We start from the raw sequence: 20593 nt of genomic DNA, 5'->3' as shown, positions 1-20593 counted from the left end.
TTTAAGTGGTCACTTTACACACTGTGTAACATTCACCATTCTGCCCATGTTTGAACATCCACATTTCCTCAACTCTTCCATCTGTTGACTTATATTATACTTCTGACTAAATTCTTAGTAATGAATAATAAATATATTTGAATTTGTTTAATGTTATTTGAATTTAATTTGCCAAATCTCAATAATAAGACTACCTACTGCTTGAATATCTCTTTTTACTTTTAGCTAATAATTTCATGTGATGTTTACATTTAATTAAGACGGTAATAATATAAGAATTAAGAATAGTCCAGAAACCGCATACGAGCATCAAACAGAAGTCGACTAAACTACTCATAAATGAGCAGTTTTACTAGTTTCTTTGTAGACGCAACTCCTGATTTTAATTCAATTATGCCGTGAAGAACGTAGAAATACTGGTAGGATCTAAAAGAAACAGGATAGGATCACATTTCATGTGTAATTAGCAAATGAATGTAAAAGTAGCAAATACATTACTGAAAAATGGAATTATTTTTCCATTTGTCAGATTGTTGAAGAAATCAAAATGGACATTTCGCTAGTGTTGACAGGGTAGTATTTTTTTTTACCCTACTTTGCTCATCTAATGAGAGAACTAATGAAAATTGGACCTCGGATCTAACAACTCTGTGGTAGAAATTTTACCGACATTATCTTTAAAACATCAAATATTTTTTAACATGATATAAAAATTTCCGTTTTATGTAAAATAAAAATTGTTTTATATTTTAAGTTCAAATTTCATTAATTTAATTAATCTTTTTAAATGACCCTTTACTTATCTACTCTGTTGTGTCAATCAATATTTCCGCGTGCATAATAAAATTTTCGAGAAATTGAAAGATTGCTTTTTTTTAAATCTCACATTTGTGTTATGATTGTATTTTTTCCCATCGTGCAACATTATGTAGCGACATCACGAATGCGAGCGGGGAAAGTGGGGGAATTTTCGGACACAGTCCAATGTGTTCAAATATGATTCGACTCTCCTTCTGGACTATTCTTAATTCTATGGTAATAATATTTTATTGTCACATAACTCTTCAATACTTTTAAACATCTCACCATTATATATTCTTTCCTGGGTATGTTTTTTTTGTCGTTTCATTAAAGCATATTATGTTTTTTAACTGTTTTATTCTTTCTTTGCAAACGAATTACGAAACGCAATCGAATTCAATTAATTTATTCAAGATTATTTTTGTCATTTTTTATATTGTTTGCATTTTAAAGTATTATTAATTTAACAAAAAATCGAGTAGAAATCCTTGAAGTGTAGCATTAATAAATATAACCAACTCGAGCCTTTTTGATAGCGATAGTTTTTAATATAATTTCCATAAATAAATAATGTATAATACTGTGTACTCACTATGAAAGACTGTGAAAAAGCTTTTTATTCCGTTGAGATGTGGGCTATCTTAGACACTCTAAAAGACAGCAGAGTAGATGAAAACTATGCCATCCTCCTGAGAAAGATATATCATAAAGACACATCAGTAATACGGCTGCATGAGAAGGAGTAAGATAAGGCGATACAATATCTCCCAAACTATTTACGCTGACAGAAAATGTCTTTAAGAAGCTTAATTGAGAAGATAGAGGCCTGATTGTTGACGGGAAGAGGCTTGACGACCAAAGATTTGCAGGCGATATTGTTCTGGTTTCCGAGAGTATGGATAAGATAAGATGACTGGAATGATTAATGATTTAAAAGTGGAATCTGCTAAAATTGGACTTAAGATAAACCATAAAATAAAAATAATGACAAATATGGCACAATGCCACCAATGGCAGGATACTACCTGTAGATAACATTGACCACCATATATACTTATGGGTCACAAAATCACCGTCGGCAGGGATAATCCAACCAGTGAAATAAAAGGAATTATAGGGCTTAGCTTGGGTGGTATTTGGTAAATTAAATTTCACATTTAGAAGCTCCATTCCAAACTTCCTAAATCCTGGAGTATTTAACCAATGCGTCCTACCCGTATTTACATACGTTGCGTAGACTATGACTCTGACCAAGCAGTCTTCTCATAAATTGCAAGTTGCACAGAGAAGTATGGAACGCAAAATGATTGGAATAAAATTAAAAGATAGAATGAGAAACGCTTGGATTCGCAGTCAAACCAAAGTATATGTGATATAGTGGAAAGGATCGGTTGGTTGAAGTGGAAATGGGCTGGCCATGTTGAGTGTCGGATGATAGATGGATAAAGCGTATTCTTGAGTGGAGACCGATTATTATTAGGCCCTAAGGACGTCCACCAATGAGATGGTCCGATGATATTCGTAGGTTTGCCGGTAGAAAATGGATGAGAATGGCGCAGAACCGGGAGGAGTGGAAGAGACAAGGGGAAGCCTATGTCCCACGCTGGATTAACATGGGCTGGTTATGATGAATATTATGGAATGTACTAAAAAGGCGTATCATAATTTAAAAACGGAATTAATTCACATCAATTGTTGAATAGTAAGCAAAAAAAGATAAAACTATGATACAAGTATAACATATTTTATTGGTTGAAAATATTGTACAAATGTAAAATATTGATTTACTTAATAGATAAAAACATCACAAGTTGTACTTATCTAAACAAATACATTTTATTTAGGTACTATAACAACATATTTAACAATACAAAGTAAATTTTACGCTTAATAAATACAACATTTCTTTGAAATTTGGAAGAAGACATCTTCAATGATTTATTAAAATGAACTATTAATTTAATAAAAATTGTACAGCCATTAATTAAAAGTTAGAACTATCTAGTATTTACACATAATTTATAAACATATGACAAATAGCATAATTATCTCCATTAGTTTGTATAATGATAGTATTGCATTAATGTTATTCAGATAAGTTACTACACTATTTTCTATATGTATATCAAATAAACTGTGAAGCTTGTTTCGATTCATCAAACGATTTTATTCTTTCAATCTTCTTTCACACTGACAAAACTACCCCTTTCAAATTAATAAAACATCACATTTAATTGACACAAAAATTGCTTGTCAAATTTAAATTTTGTTTACCTATAAGCTAATGATAAATAAATGGTTTGCAGCTTAAGATTCACAACATTATTTTTTTGTAGTAAACATGAAATGTTTGATTAGATTAACTATTATTTTTGGCGTAAGATAGTGATTTGTTTAACTGATAAATTAGTACTAAAATTAGTAGCAATTCCTAATTTGAACCAGCATCATCTGAGCTACCACCACTAAATCCATTACTGTTTTTGATGTCAAAAGACATGTGCATTTTTACAACATCACGTTTGCGAGTAGTTTTGTATGTGAGAGAATTTGTTCTTGGCTTTCTCCGGCTGAAGTGTCGTTCCACCCACTTTAGCATAGTTAGAACTGAATCTGTGGATGGCAATCTCCTTTCGGCTGAGGTTCTGATGATGTGTGATGATGCTACACGGAAAGTAGCAGCCATTCCTTTTAATGCCTAAAAAAAAGTAACATTATATTATATGCACGTGTTCTTAAAAACATGTAAGAAATATTTTTTTTTTTATAAGTATCATTGTTTTAAAAATATTAAATAGAAATTAATAGAGTTTTATCAATGACAATTATGTAATCGACTTCTAGAATCTTTATGAAAAATAGTAATTCTGTTAATCTGGCCCATCAACAAGTATAAAGTAATATTTATAGGTACCTGCATAGCATCTTCATCAGTCGCATCATCTCCTACATATATAATTCTAATTCTTTCACTCCAATCCACTCCAAAAGCAGTTCTCAAAATGTATATGGATGCTCTACCTGTTAAGAAAGACAAATAAAAATGTTTACAATGTACTATATAAACCATGCGCCTCCACTGTGGAATCATCTCCCACCCACTATCCGAAATGTTTCTACAGTACCTCTGTTTAAAATCATGTCTGAAGAAACTTTTCTTTCTCTTCCTTAATCTATCCTCCTTTCCTTTTTCCTTTTTACTACTTTTTCTCATTAAGTAATGATATAAATATTGATTTAAGGTAATTTATAAACAAATTAATACAGTTATTTATATTTTTGTATATATTGAGATTTTTATTTTATTTTCTATTGAATTTGTTTTGTAATTTAAACTATATGAATAAAACTTTTATTTAATTGGTTGGTTAGAAGAAATGGTTATTTAGCAATAAACCAGCCAATGTACAATTAACACTATGTACAAAAAGTTACATAAATAAAAAAATGTAAAGATGAACAGTATAGTTAGTAAAATGCTTAAATATATTTTTATCAGAAAAGTTACCCTTATTCCACTGCACTGGAGGTTTAGCCTCAATTGCACAATGTGCTGCTGCGGCTTTAAATCCAGACTTTTGAATAATATTCCTAGCCTGATCAGCAAGAGCACCTCTTAAATGTAATGGAGTTTCTCTGTAGTGGAAAGTGAGTAAAGCTCCTTTGTTTTCAACCCATGCACCATCTTTACAAACCTGAAAAAAATATACATGCACGACCATAGAATTAAAATAACAAAACAATTAAAAAAAAAAAAAAACATTTTATTGATACTAACTTGTTCTTGAAGGGTTTTAAGAAGGTCACTGACTTTATCTTCAAATTCAACTGGCATTGGATGAACAAATTTGCTTCCATCTGGATGCAAAATTTCCAAACCATGATTACCAGCATAAGTAATTCCTTCTATTCCAACCTAGAATATAAAATATAAACACATCATATACCTATGTGCATATTTTTATTTGTATTATGAATTAATTCACAATAGGATTACAAAAATAAAAATAATTCGATATACTTGTGACATTATCTGGTTCGAATAATTTTTAAATAAATGTATTTAAAAAAACATACCATATTTCTGACATTGTCAACGTTTCGTCCGGAAACAATTGCAATATAAACATCAGATAAGTTGGAAAGACGTTGAAGAATGTTTTTCGTTTCAAATGGTAAAGTTGCCAAATCTGGGTGAGGAGCAATTGGAGCCAAAGTACCATCATAATCCAAAAGTAAAGCTAATTTATGTGTATGTCCAATATATCTGTAAAAAAATAATTGCTTATTGGTAAACAAACTGTAAACGTTCAACAGTTAATTTTATTTCAATAAAAGTGGAAAATATCAACAAACTTTGAAAGATAGTCATCAAAATCATCTATGGTAACAGGATGCATTGTTGTAGCACCAATTTCATCTCGTTCCTCTTCTAAGGAATCCATTGCTTTAAGGAAACTCTTCATCCAGTGGTTAACATCGTGAACTCTTTCTCTCCTTCTTAGATGGTTCATTCTGAGGGTGCGTTCATCTTCTGGCATTGTGAGAGCTCTAAAATATTCTTTGGTTTTTAAACTATTACTCAATTATGCTAAATCAACTTTTTGTATTTTATAATACGTATTTATAACCTAATTATGTTGTTGCTCTGTTGTAAAAGAAGTCTTAAGTTATTTCATTTTATTGATTACACCCGTGTTACTTGTTTTATGATCTGTACATACCCACATATATAAAAACAAATAAATATTTTACCTGTGTATAACTTCAGCAGCATCATCAATTTCATAAGGGTTACAGATAAGAGCTTCATGCATTGTTTCCCCAGCTCCAGCGAAAGGTGATACAATTAACACACCGGGTGGAACATTGATTTGACAAGCTACAAATTCTTTGGCTACTAAGTTCATGCCATCTCTAAGTGGGGTAACTAATGCAACTGCAGCATCTCGGTAAAAGGCAGCTAACTCGTCTTGCCCAACACATCCATAAATATACCTGTTAAAAGAAAAATAAAATTGTTGCAGGGTATTTGTATTAAATACATGATAAAGGAATTCCTAAAATAGCCAGCATAATGTTACCTGATTGGCGACCAGCTGGGTGTAGTAAATCTTCCATTTATTCTTCCAACAAGTTGATCCATTTCTTCTTTCAAATCTTGATACTCTTTTACATCTGTTCTTGAAGGAACAGAAACTTGCAATAATGTGACATCTCCCCTATGTTCAGGGTGCTTTTCAAGTAGCACTTCGAATGCTTTCAACCTATTGACAAGTCCTTTGGTGTAGTCTAATCTGTCCACTCCTAGCACAAACTTCTGGTTACTTGGCAACAATGGTTTGGCGTTCTCTGCTAATTCTACGAATCTATCAAAAGGCACTCCGATGGGAAGGGGTCTGACTCTAACAGTTCTTCCACCCAATTCCACCAATAGATTTTTTCTATCAACACGGCATCCGAGATTTCGTTGGCAGCAATCTATGAAATTCAAACAGTAGTCTTGGATGTGGAATCCAACCATGTCACACCCTAGAGTTGAAAAAATATAAATTCTTAGTAACCACATTAAATTTATCATAATTGATTAAAATATTAGTATTTATTGAACATTTGCTACCTAGTATTCCTTGCAGAACTTCGTCAGACCATGGGAATAGACGGAATATATCCCAAGGAGGGAATGGTATGTGAAGAAAGAATCCAATTTTGCAAGACATGTTATTATCTTCTGCTGCCTAAAAAGTAATTGAAATTATAATAAATATTAGTCCAAAAATTCAAAATGTCTGTTTTTAACACAGAGGTATAATTAAATAGAGATGATGCTTCATAGAATAATGATAGTTTAAAATTATGTTTTGAAAAATGAGCGTTGTGGTGTCAACATTGCCGTGCAAAATAGAGTAAAAAATAGCATAGTAGAGTAAAAAAGACTAACTGTCTATGTCAGTTCACTGTGAAATTAAAGCTGTATGTCAGGCCTTTTCACGCTGCTTCACATTTACTGACAATAAATTAAGTTCCGGAGCTTAAATTGAATAGAACCTAAGACGGTTGTTTAGTGCTGTATCTAGTGTATACATATATACAGGGTTGTTATTTAAACCCTGTCACATCTGAAACTACAATGATCAGTATGGGAAAAAAGACATTAGTATATTAAAAAAAATATTTAGAACAAAGAAAATTTAAAAAAAATTAAATAAAAAAAAAAAAACAAATGGTTGCTCACTTTTGCAGGGGTGAAGTAAGGGGAGTGCGCCCGGGCGGTTGTGGGCGCATCAGACTTACCCTCCCCACTCCTCGTTTCTCCCCTGCATAAGTAAGCAACCATTTGCTTTTTTTGATATTTTATTTTTTTTTAAATTTATTCGTTCTAAAAAAATATTTTGATATGCCAATAAGTCTTCTTGCTCATACTGATCATCATGGTTTTGGATGTGACAGGGTTTAATGAACACTCTGTATAAACAGTTTTTAATGTCTTTTTAAGTGATTTTTATTTTATTTATAAAAATAAATATAGCATTCCTACATATTATCTAAAAATTAAAATTTTTGGACCATTTTCAATGAGCTGTAAATAGCTCACTATTAGAAAATGGGAATCAAGTTGGGGTAAAGTGGAGTTCGGACCGCGGACCTCTGATCTATGAGTCTGCAATACTAGCCACGAGACCACAACCCAATTCAAAGCTGTTTTACCTGTCTTATCCAGTTGGCGGCTAACATTAGGTGATAATCGTGAATCCATACGATTGGTGTGGGTTCATTTTTCTTTTCAGTAACGAGCATATTTAGTGCTTTAAAAGTTTTGGCAGCAAATGCTTGATTGACTTTAACATACGCTCTCCAATTATCTGCTATAAACGTGGCTCGGTCAGGCATGGAGTGAAATAGTGGCCAGAAAGTTCCGTTACAACAACCATTGTAGTACATATCAAAAAGTTTCCTATCTGCGCTGACTACAACAACCTGAAAACAAGAAAACACAAACATTGTCATTGGATTGGATACAAATTTAAGGGAAATATCAAAAAGTTTGAAGTGATTTTAGATTTTTTTACCTTATTAGATTTAAGTCCAGCTGTCGGTGTTTGGTCGTTTGGGTCAGACTCAGGAATTTCTTCATCAGGATCATCTAAATGGATTCCTGGCCATCCTACCCATATTCCATTTCCGTTAATAACAACTGGAGCTACTGCTGTTACTAAGCCCCCAGCACTGAAACAAAAGAGATTAAAATCATTAGAATTTGCGCATCATCATTCCCTTTTTCATACCTAGTTGTGCATTGCATTGGTATATGCAGCGTATTTTGATCATCTGTTACAAAAAGGTAAAGTAATCACTCCTTTTCTCTTAGGTCTTATGCTTCAGGTACCAGTCAGGGACAGTATATTGCAGTAAACTAACTTTAAAATCAATATTTCACCGTCAACTCTGCCAAGAACCTAACCCAAGACCTCAGCATGGTAGGTGAATGCGTCAACCACTACACTGCGAGGCAGACTTATCTCCACTTGATTCTCCTTTTCAGGATTTGAGTCTGAGAGTAGACATCAAGTGGAAAATGTTTGTCCAGGGCTCTGGATTTATATCACACAGCATTGTATCATTCATCTGCCAAGACAGGGGCAACATTAGAAACTCATCACCATCAGTGGTGTAGTCGGGCCAGAGTGCACCGGAGTGGCGCTCTGGCACTTTTTATCTGAGCGGAGCGGCGCTCTGGCTCTGATCAGGAACAATTTAAACAATTCGAAATAACAACAAACGTATTTATTGCTGATAACTGGCAAAAGTCTAAACATGTATACCCCCCTTCCCCCCTCCCACTTCACTCACACTTCGGTGGGTGCGCTCCGGTACTTTTTTATTTAGGACTACACCACTGATCACCATCCCCCTTTCTGCACCCAGTAGTGCGTAGAACACTGCGCTGGTACAAGTAATGGAGCGTGTTTTGATAATCTCTTACACGACAGCAAGGTAATCAGTCTTACGTTTCTAGTGCAAGTCCAGAGACAGTGAAATATTGCAGTTTAAAAATCAACATTTCTTAGTATTTCCTGGTATTTTTCATACGGTTAGAATTTAGTAAATACATTAAGATTAAGTTAAATATAAATTAGGTAGGTACATTATAATACTTGAAACAAAAAAAAAACTTTGGGTTTATATGTTGGATATGACTCGATTAAAAATATTACCAAAGATTTATTTATATTCTTTTTGTAGAATTAGTAAATAAAACACAAAGTAAACATATTGTGATGTAAAAAGTATCTATACTACCTATATCAGGATGTCCTTCAGGTAGCTTGTTAATAGCTTATTTTGTAATGTCACTTAATATAATTAATTTATTACTGCATTATAAAGATGGATCTTAAATGTGATACATAAGCATAATAATAGAGGATTAAAATGATTTGACGTGGAAATACAATATAACTAGTATTATGACAACAATGCAATGTTGGGTTAGATTGTAAAACAAATTTGATTTAAATCACTTTTGTACTTGTCTGTTTATTGTATATTCATGCTTTGTTGCTTCAATGTATTTATACTATTTATTACGTGCAAATGATTTATTTTGTCCCGGAATGAGTTTCCATAACTTATGGGAATATAGTATAGGTAGGTAGATAAAGTTTTGAGCGTAAAATAGAACCAGAATCTTGGATAAATGCTTTCTACTCGATGGCAACTTTCAGGTAAAAATCTTGAAAAAGGAAATCGCGTGAGACGGCGTGTCCGTTTACAACATTTAAGGTTCTAGGTTCAATTTCTGGCAGGGTGGAAATGAATTGTGGTTCTTTACTGCAATATTTAATTTATTTTGGACTAAAACCTAAAGCGTAAGACTGATCACCTTACATTCCAAGCGATAAAAATGTTGTAGTTGGAGCATCGATGCAGTGCCCTATGCAGCACTGGGTACGGATAGGGAAATGATGATGATAAATTTATACTCTCTACTCTTCAGTGGGTAAAATTTAGTAAATATCTATTGACATTTGGTCATACTGCAAAAATTTTTGTGCGAATAATATTTTCCTACTCATTTGATACTAAGACTTCCAATCTCGGCATACCGAGATTCCATAATACCAGGATCCAGCAAAATTCTCTGGGCGAGATCTCGCAGGATTTGCGGGATCCGGGGTTTCAAGGAAAATACTTTATTTGGTTGATCACAGACTTATATTTTAGCTGTCACCTGTCATATGTATATATTTTAATACCATATTACAGCTTCACTAGTTCATATATCTCTAACTGAACGAATATTAAAAGGTTTGAACACCAAATACAAATTATTTAAGCTCTGCACTAAAACTTGCAGGATCCCGAATCTCGCGGGATTGAATATCTTTGATACTTCAAATAGCGAGATTGCAAATCTGCTGTGGTATTGAATGTGTAGAATAGTGTACATAATATATAATAATACAAAATAATAATGCATTTAATAAGTTACTTCAGCCTAAGCTTATTCACAAAATTTGAAAATTCTTTTATTTTTATTAGTTGTTTGTACAAAACAATCGACAATGGTACTTTTTCTTGAAATATCACATTTAGTAGAAACCTTTTTGCATAAGATCTTTTCGAGTTTGTGAGGTTTTATTGTTGAATGATTTTGTACCTATTATGTTAATTTATGACTTTTATAATCAATGAATAAAGAACGATTGATTAAGTACAGTACAGTACTTGTTTACCCATAACTTTGTGGTCAGTCAAGAAACAGGAAATATGAACCATTTAGCACATTTATGAATATGAATATTACAAGTTTGTCTTGTAAACTAAAAGATAGGTATTAGGTAGTTTAAGACACCTGTACCTACTGCTTACTGTTTGTAATAGTAAACACTTGAAGAAGTAGTGTAAGGAAATAAAGTATAATATGGAATATGTGAGATTATTGGCTATTATGGAAAAGTTACATTTTCTCATTTAGTTTTTAGGGAAGGGAAAGGAAGATATTATTTGTATTTTTATATCATTATAATAGTACCTACTTTTATTTATTTTATAGGAGAATCATATAGCTTAATACAGACAAATAAATAATAAATACTTAAAACAATCACAAAGCTAATTAACGATTCCATAGATAGAAATTATGAACAAGCCTCTGTGGTGTAATTTTTTATTTCCTTTATTTTATTTGGAAGTTCAACGATTATACATATAATTTATTAGTAAGCATTAGTATCATTCTTCCTATATATCCTCAATCATAGAACTCCACCATCTTCCATTAATTATATAAAATAAGTTTGTGGCTTAATTAAATTAATTTGAGTAATAATAAAGATTGACTTAAGTATATGACTAATTGTTTTTACAGAAAAGAAAAGAAAAAAGAAAATAAGAAGACATAAGAAGTAATAAAAGAAGTTAAATTAACTTTCACACTATGCCCACATACGATGTAATGGCTAATACACATGACTCAAGCACGGAAGGTTCCAGGTTCGATTCCCAGTGAAAACACAAAAAAAATAATATTATTTTTCTCAAGTTCTGTGCAGTAGTTCAACACTGTATTTGGGCCTCTTGGCCTGTAGTGGTGGAAAAAAAACAAAAAAAGGACAAAAACATATTATTATAGTGTAAAAATCAACAAGGCGATAAAAAATATGCTTTTTATATTTGTCACCGACATGACATGTAACGATTGACATTTTGTCGCAGCTTGACGACCATCAAATAACGAGTATGCCTATAGACACTACACCTCGAGTTTATTTAAAACACCAGTCTATTCTTAAGCCAGTAAAAGCCAGCATGTGGCATGCATGGGGTCATAATGGGAAAGAAAAATAACAACGTAAGTAAACCTACTGGTTACAATAAACATAAAATATTTTTGATAAAAAATAAAAAAGTATTTAAACAAAATTTAAAAATATGTCATTTACATTCCTATATGATTCAAAGTACTAGTTTAGAATAACATGCAACTAACAGATTCAATTTTAGTAATAATTTAATAATCATACGTTTTGATTATTACAATCGTAACTATTTTAATTGGAACATTAAAAATATTACGGCGATATCATAATAAAAATATAAAAATAATTACCTGACGATAAAAACTACAAAAAGACATACCTACATATTGACCCCTCCTATGTATAATATCGTAACCCGCAAATCGTCGATATTAAATCTTTAATGTATTTGGTCTGTATATCGTTGTGTCTTTATACCCGTATGCAGAGACAAACCTTAAGGTGAGGAAAGTACATTCTACTGTCTTCACCTTCGGGTTATTATCTGCATTTGAAATTAGAATGTACTTTCCTCACCTTAAGTTTTGTCTCTGCATACGGGTATTAGTTCCAACGAAGAAAAAAAAAAATACTTTGCCACCAGCTACGTTTTTTTGGATGCATAATGTCGTATCTTATATTTTTTACAAAGGATACTATTGTATGAATCCTTGCGATAATATTTGTGGGACGAAAGAGATGACCCGAGCGGCGCATGTATTAGTTACGATTTTGTTCTACGGACTGGTCGGACGTCTACCGCGTGCATTGTTTTTTTAATTTTATATCATTGATTTTTCCAAAATGGATCCCGCTTATGCAAAAAATAAAAGAATCAAGCTAACTAGAGCATAAAAAAAATGACTTAGCCTTAGAAACCAAATCTACAGTATTAACCATATAAACCCCAACAACAGATTCATCGAATAATATCTAATACCTATATTTGCAGGAGAGACAGCCAAATGCTTAATTTAATAAATCAGGTAATTATATTATATTTGTTTGATTTTAGTATTAATATTTGATATTTGTTTTAATATACATAATAACAACGTATACTATCTGTAGTGCTACTTAAATCGTTTCTAAGTAGCAAATAACTATCGTATATTCATCATCATCATCATCATTCCTTTCCGCACGATGGTGCATGCATTGATACACCAATTGCAGCGTATCTTGATCATTTTTTGTTACATGAAGGTAAGATAATCAGTCTTACGCTTTAGGTATCAGGTGAAATATTCTGCTGTGAAAACACCCTTTTAAATTGAAATTGACAGGCGCCGTGGCGTAGTTGGTTAAACGGCCAACTGTGAAACTGGCGTCGCGGGATCGATTCCCGCCAGTTGCAAGAAAAAAATCCTAGAAAGATTTTTTCCTCAATTGTCCCATATCCCCTCTATCCCACCTGCTGACAAGCCTCAAAATAGAGGCTTAGCGGGTTATTCCTTTATTTAATAAATAAATATTTCATATCAACCATGTCGGGAATCGAACCTGAGACCTCTTGCATGGTAGGCAAATGCGCTGACCATTACACCACAGATATTACATATTCAATAATATTTTTCCAACAAACCCCAATGTAAAATGTCTTTTACGGAGCTTAGTGTCGTATGTCACTCATACGACATTTTAAATAACGTGTTTTCCGGCGTAGAATATCTTATCTGTATTTTTACAAAACCCTCAAAATATTTCAAGTTTTTTGTTAGCTTTTATGAAACTAGACACTTTTAAATATTCATATCATTTGTTTTAGTCCGTCAATGTTTAGATTTTTTACACTAGACAAAAATGCCTGTCGGTGAACCAAGTAAACATGCAAATTTCTTTAGGGTTAGTAAACAGTTTAGGCACATTATAATGATTTATATGAAACCTTGAATTATAATTTGTATTACTTTTGATCACCTGTTCATAAATGATAACGTTTCCCTAAAGCTAGGGTTTCCTAGGACAGCGGTGCCAGTACTTTAACGGCCGTAGTGAACGGTGATGCAGTGGACAGCCGTCGTAACGGTGACTAGAGTGTGGTTTTCTAGGAAAACGGTGTTATCAACACCATTTAACACCGTTTTCCTAAGAAACCACTCTCTAGTCGACGTTACGACGGCTGTCTACTGCATCACCGTTCACTACGGCCGTTAAAATACGGGCACCGCTGTCCTAGGAAACCCTAGCTTAAGTGTCCCACATTCTGTGTTAGGTGCATTATACACATTTTGTATACGGATAGGAAAGTATGTCAGCGTATTGAAGTTGAAGGTTAAGTGCAGTTCTGCATGCAGTTTAATTTATCAGTCACACATGCAAACTAAACATCTTGACATTGCAAACAGTGGAAACTATCATTACGGATCTGACTTCTTACACCTTACTCCTATGTGTCAATATAACTACCTATATTTGATGTACGTATGCTGACACCTGACAAGGACATTAAAAGAGGAAATGTTCCGCGAAGAATGTCGTTAATTCGTGACTATAATAATATTATTTTTTAATATTTTTACAGGTAAGTACCTAAACGTCTGGACTTTTCCGAACATGTCTTCTTTTTAATTAGGTTTTGGTTTGCTAGATAAAAATATTTAGTAAATAATAACGATGAAGTTTAGCGTTTTTATTTTTTTTTCATAGACTATTAAACTAAAAAAATAATTTTATGTATCGTATTATCATCGCTATGATTTTTCGAAATTTGTAATTTTGAAATTACTCCGCCCGTGACGTTGCGACTTCAAGTCGGTGAGATTTCCTGACATTTAAAAGGAGAACGAGGAAGGGACGAGGGCCCCGTCAAAACACGTTGGAAAACATGGCTATCCGAAAAGCAGAAATCTATCACAACACAAAACAACGCCATAATTGATCACCTGAACCTGTGACGTTTCAAGTAGTCAGTTTTTGTTAAAATCTTTTATTTTTTTTCATACACTTTCGAGAAACTTCGCGGTACAATTAAATGCACTAATTTTTACCGCGCATAAAAAAACATGTTTAATCCGATTTCCCGTAGCACTGAACTTCTTCATTGTATTTCATTTAGATAAATATAATTTCTTCAGTGCCGATAAAATCAGTGTTTTTTGTTTTTATTGACGATTTAAAACAAATAATCACAAGATTGTTGAAAAAATCCTAAATGACAGTACGAAATTAATAAATGTGAAGTTGTTAGCTATATTACTTTTTCATTCTGAGATATCTTGAAATAATATTATTTTGTATTTATTACTATAATTATTTGTATTGTTATAAAGAAATAACTGTCTTATCTACACGATTTAAAATCGAGTTAGATTTTATTATAAGAACGATATTTTTTAATGGAAATAATTCATGAACTGAATAAAATAGGTAAGTTTCGAAAAACATTTAACTAAATTACTTGGGGAGTTAAAATTATCTTATATCGGGTTAAATATATTATATATCACCTCGGAACGGATTACCTCAGTGAGGATACTTTATTGTATGTTCCATATTTTACAGATTTCAAAAATGAATAAAAAAAACAAAAAAATAGAATTAAAAAATACTGATAGCTAGACAACTACAGTTTTGTAGCGCCTGTTTATTGTAATAAAAAATAGATAACTTGTCGTACTTCGGGGTATGTTTGTGGATTTTCTCGCCTCTCTATCCCCGAAGAAAAAAATTGTGATTTTATTTATTTTGCATGCGATTACACTTTGCTTCATATATGGCCACACTGATGATTAAACATCAAACGAATGTCGAACTTCAAAATCACAATTATGAAATTGTTTTTAAAACGGAACAAAACGAATACGGTTTGGTCAATTGGAAAAACTCATAATATTGTTGACTAAACCACCGGTCCAAGAATAAGTATAAAAACTGAAAAATATTTTCTAGCGTTGCCCAGGAGGTATGTAGGTAGGTGAAATTATTTAGTTATATGATTTTCACCCAGATAAATAAAGGTTTCAGCTATTTAACTTCGCAAAAAATCACAGATGGAAGAATTGAAGAAATATGAATGTTATATAGACTGTAAACTGACCACTTAAACCAGCCAATGACATAACCCCTGTAAATGTCTAGACTTCCATATTCCCGACTCTAAAATATTCTTCAGCTCTGTTGTAATACAGATGCTTAGTTTGTTAAATGCAATTAAAGAAATAATTTATTTTATGAAGATCGCGCAGATATTGTGATTGTAGTTGAGTTAAGTTGATGTAAATAGTGTATTATTAAGATTGAAATATTGTGATAATCATTTGATAAGTTATATGACATGTAGGTAGATATTTATTCAATGTTTTCACATGCGAGTAACAGTATTCTAACTTGATAAAACAATATGATTTCATTTTAGAATAATGAATGAACGGCTCAGAGAATGGACTTAATACTATTTACTACACAGTCCCCAGAATAAGAAAAACAAACTTTAAAAAACATACATGTTTATGATATCCTTAAGACTTTGGTTTAGATATCTTGTTGGCCTAGTTATCAGTATTTTTTCTCGATATTGATTCTAATTATTGACATACTTAATATTTACAAAAATGAACTTATCTTAACGACCAAAGAGAATAATTTAACTAAGACATATTTATGTATTGATTTCAGTAGTGTGTTATTGCGTTTCATTTTCATGCACATTGTTATTTTTAAATAATAAAAAAAACATTTCAAACGGTACGTGAAAATTATTAACAAAAATAAAGTTTTGAGTTGTAGTATTTTGTTGATTCTTCTTAGTACCTATATACCTGTAGAATGTAAAAATTGCACCAAGCAAATTACAGATAACGTTATTATTTTATTTAGCTACTAAATACAAATGCGTAAATAAAATAACTGCAAAAATATGAATGTTTGTTATGACTTAATTGTTATATATATTTTTTGAAAGGAATTCTTTTTAAAGCTATTTTAGAGACTTGTAAGCAGGTAGGAAAGAAATGATAGGGAAGGCAGATATTGAGGAAAGATCTTCCTTGGATTTTTCATGCAACTGGTGAAAATCGAATCTGCGACGCCAGTTTCACAGTTGGCTAACTAATCAACTGCGCTATGGCACCTGTCATTGAGTTCAGTTTATGTTTTTTTTTTTTGTTAAATTCCAAATATATTTCTGGAAGATTAAAATGCTCAATGACAAAATATTAGGAAAATATTATGTCGATTTTGTTATGTTAAAAAATCTCAGGAATTAACTTTAAAAAAAAAAATCTATAGCTTAATTTTAATATTGCATCTCTTTGAAAAGCATGAAAAAAAATTATTTGGATTTTCTGATCCATTACGAATTTCGTTTGGCCTTTTCAGGAAGTTATTTCACTTAAAATTATATGTTTGAAATGAGATACCGCAGGTATTGATATGTGTACACATGGTATGCATTCCGACATATGCAAATATAGGTTCTAGAAAAATACAATAGTTACCAAAACATTGATCAGTGTTCATTAATCTAATATTGATTTAAGTTTGAATTATAGGTGGATGATTTTTATTTACAATACTAATACGTATCTGATAAAAAGGAAATCAATTTTATGCAGGTGATTAACCACTAAAAGACCTGAAAATGAACAAAGTCACACATTCATTTAAAACATTAATAATCAAAAACATTTGAAAACACCTAATATTGAAATACGATTTTGTTCCACGGCAGAAATATTGTAAATAACATTTGGCATTTGCGTAATATTTATCATAAATGAACACACATTTTTGTAGGCAAATTAATAGACGATTTATTAATCGGCCCATAAAATATTATTAAACAAAATTGTATCTCAAATAAAATTCATTATTATTTCAAGTTATCTGAATTTTAGCTGCGTCAATTGCGTCATACTATTCATAATAACATAGACTTAATTATTTATCGATAAACTTCCAGTGAACTTTAGGATATTTTATTTGTTATTGTTTTAATACAGTGATATATGTTTTACTTTAAAAAAAACATAAGCGATGACAATGACGACAAAATACTAATAAAACATGGTATTTATGTAACTTAATTAGAATTTTGAATGTATATTTTAACTTACAAACATACAGTTTTTAATGTACGTCTATTTTAGAGTTTAATATTGATCACAAAATACCCAGTTTTCATTGATTAAAAAAATAAATTTAAATACTTTCACCACGTCATTTTAATTTTATTTTGAAAGTTCTAGAAACTACACCTATCATAAAATAATCTACATACATGCTTTATTGAGTATCAGTATCCTTCACACAAGAGAGGCTAGTAAACCAACATTAAAACTCGCGTGGAATATTTTTTTATTTTGCCCTAAACGTATATCTATAATCCCACAAATTGAAATGATTGCAAAGAGATGGCTGATATATTTGTTTCGAGATCTAAACATTTACAGATCGAGCCGAATTGCATAATATTTCAAATTGCAATATAATTTTCACCTTCAACGTGTTGCTAAATCTGCCTTTGGTTTTATTTATTAAAACTAACTTCTAACTTATTTTCTTTTTAAACTAAAAATAGAGGCTTTCATAGTTTTTAAAAATAGTTAGTAAGTTGAAATTCATTGCAACAGAGGGGGAAAACGTTTACGAAAAGGGATATGGAAGTATGGTTATTTACTGGGCTTATGACCTGTCATTGGCTGATTTAATTCATTGATGATTTATTATTGGTTTTTGTATCTTCATGTCAAATTACTATCACTGACGTTACTTTTTAAAAATAAGTTCTATAACTAATGGAAACTTGATAGGTACTTATTATTTTATATTATTTTTGAATCACTCATAATAATCAACATAAAAAAGCTATTTTATAAAACTTTAATAAAAAACCAAGAAAAAACTTGAATTCGAATTGAAAGAGATTAAAATTTTTATTACAATTTTATTTTATACGTTAGTTTTTTGTTTTAAGTTTATAATAGTTTTAAGTTTGTTTTAAAACTAGACACGAACAAATTATTGTAAGTAGAGTAGAGAAAGAACAAAATAGTTGCATTTCTATAAAAATACTAAAATAAGTAAGTCAAACATAAAAAAAAATAAAATTCTAATAGTGTGTCAAAACAAAGGTGTACTATCAACATTCTCATTCAACACGCTGCCATAAGTTGTCTTTGTCAACACAAGACGCGTCAAGTTTTTGGAAAATATTGACCAGACTATATCAATATTTGAGGCCCCTTCGATAGAACAATCAACTTTGGGCAACTTTACAATAATGTACTTATACCAATGACAATTACGTTTTAATATTGTTTTGAAATAACTTCCTCGTAATAAATGTTTACGCGATAACTATAAACAACGATTCATTAATAAAACTTGATAATCACGTATCGAACGTAGATGGCCTTTCAAGGTGAAAAGCAAGTGACACTGGATGAAAACATGCGCAACACAGTATGAAGGAATGGAATACGAATACGAATGTATTGTTTATTTCCTCGTTTCGTTGACAAATTCTGCTGTCGATGCGAGCATATGAATGGGTTGACGAAGACAAACTACATATCTCAACGCTCAAGAAAGATTCGTCGTGTTACCTGGCTTTTCTCTCTAGCTGTCCCTGGTCGTTCCTGGAGAGAACGAACGGCAGCCTGTTGGACACCACTATCATGCTGCCCTTGCACACGCTCTTCAGTTCGCCCATGGCGACGGCGACGGCGGCAGTCTGCTGCTGCTGGCACTACTGCGACACTAGCCACGACCCGCCTCAACTGGCCCGCGAACACGAACTGAACTGTAACTGCGGAAACCTCGCTGCACACTGCCTGTCAGATGTTTCCCAAGTTCAAGTTCCGGAGCGATAACGTTCGGTCGGGGCGCTGATCGGCACTGATGAGCGAAGGGCGAGGGGGTGGCTTTATATGGCGGCGCGATCGGTGACGCTGGATCCTTCCCGTCTGGTCGCCTCGGCTGCACTGAGGTGTCAAAGTTCGGCGGCGGCTATGACCCGAGCGCCGATAGGGTTATCTGGAGAAAAACAAACGAGAAAACTCTCCCGAGCTGGACACCGGCGGAGATAAGAGGATCCGCCCGTTTCTAGAAGACTCATTTGGCCGGAGCGAGACTCGGCCCCCCGCACTGGCCCGTCCGTAACTCGGCGGCGGCGCGGCGGTGCCCCCGTCCGTCGCACGTCAGGCTTACGCGGGATTTGTACACGACACCTTCCGAACGTCGCTGAATGACGATCGATGGTCACAAATCGTTCGCTACCGAAAATAATGTCGAAATTATAATTTTATTAATGTATATTTTATAGATAAACAAGGCGACAAACTAGCAGCGTCAAGACATAATAAAAACATTTCCACACTTCGATATAACACAAACTCAATAAACATCAACAATATTTATCTGATTTATAATCAAAAGCGCTGTATATGATTTTAGGTCAAAGAAAATTAAAAACACTATCATATCCGAGTTGCGCAATACTCATCGATAAAATAGTCGAACGCGGTAGGTACAACTCGTCTAATATTTATCAGCTACATTTGATGAACAATTAACGACTCAAAACAGGTTACAAAAAAAGATTATTTAACAAGATATTCAATTTTTGTGAAATAAAACTTTTTATCAGAAATGAAAATACTATGGGATCGTATCGCCGATTCACTGTAGGAATGCATGGCAATATATAATTGTCACTTATTTTCTTGAAATTCGCGCAAAAACTAACGTTAAATAACACGGTTATCAGCCTTCTTCGAGAATGTTCGAAAAATGACTTTGCTACTCGTAAATTTAGTTCAGTAAATATAATTGTTGCTAGAATACTCCGAGGTGCAGTATTGGTAAAAGTGAGAATGAACGTGTATTGTCTGTATATATTATGTACATATAGGAACATCGTTAATAAACATTCCGGTTACATCCAAGTGACTTCGGGTCAATATTTTGATTGTAAATAGCCACGTATTAAGCTAACTTAGAAAACGTATATGTACGTTTTTATTACGAAGCGAGTTTGCCTTTTGTAA

General features: G+C 32.4%; 1 protein-coding gene across 1 annotated transcript; it reads right to left on the bottom strand.

Moving 5' to 3' along the window:
• Positions 1–2531: 2531 nt before the first annotated feature.
• Positions 2532–19444, bottom strand: Tps1 (Trehalose-6-phosphate synthase 1). The gene is made up of 12 exons (XM_088224001.1): positions 19151–19444; positions 7872–8028; positions 7510–7779; positions 6422–6539; positions 5886–6333; positions 5557–5799; positions 5158–5352; positions 4879–5068; positions 4580–4717; positions 4310–4496; positions 3716–3822; positions 2532–3499 (listed from the first exon to the last, which is right to left on the bottom strand). The coding sequence occupies exons 1-12, from the start codon at positions 19255–19257 to the stop codon at positions 3233–3235; spliced, it is 2427 nt and encodes an 808-aa protein (XP_088080127.1). The 5' UTR covers positions 19258–19444; the 3' UTR covers positions 2532–3232.
• Positions 19445–20593: the final 1149 nt, after the last annotated feature.

Source organism: Micrasema longulum, unplaced genomic scaffold, assembly GCF_059751315.1.
Source record: "Micrasema longulum isolate JH-2025_06_02 unplaced genomic scaffold, ASM5975131v1 h1tg000030l, whole genome shotgun sequence".
Taxonomy (NCBI): domain Eukaryota; kingdom Metazoa; phylum Arthropoda; class Insecta; order Trichoptera; family Brachycentridae; genus Micrasema; species Micrasema longulum.
The sequence above is the reverse complement of the archived record's forward strand: the minus strand, read 5'-3'. Positions and strand labels throughout refer to the sequence as shown.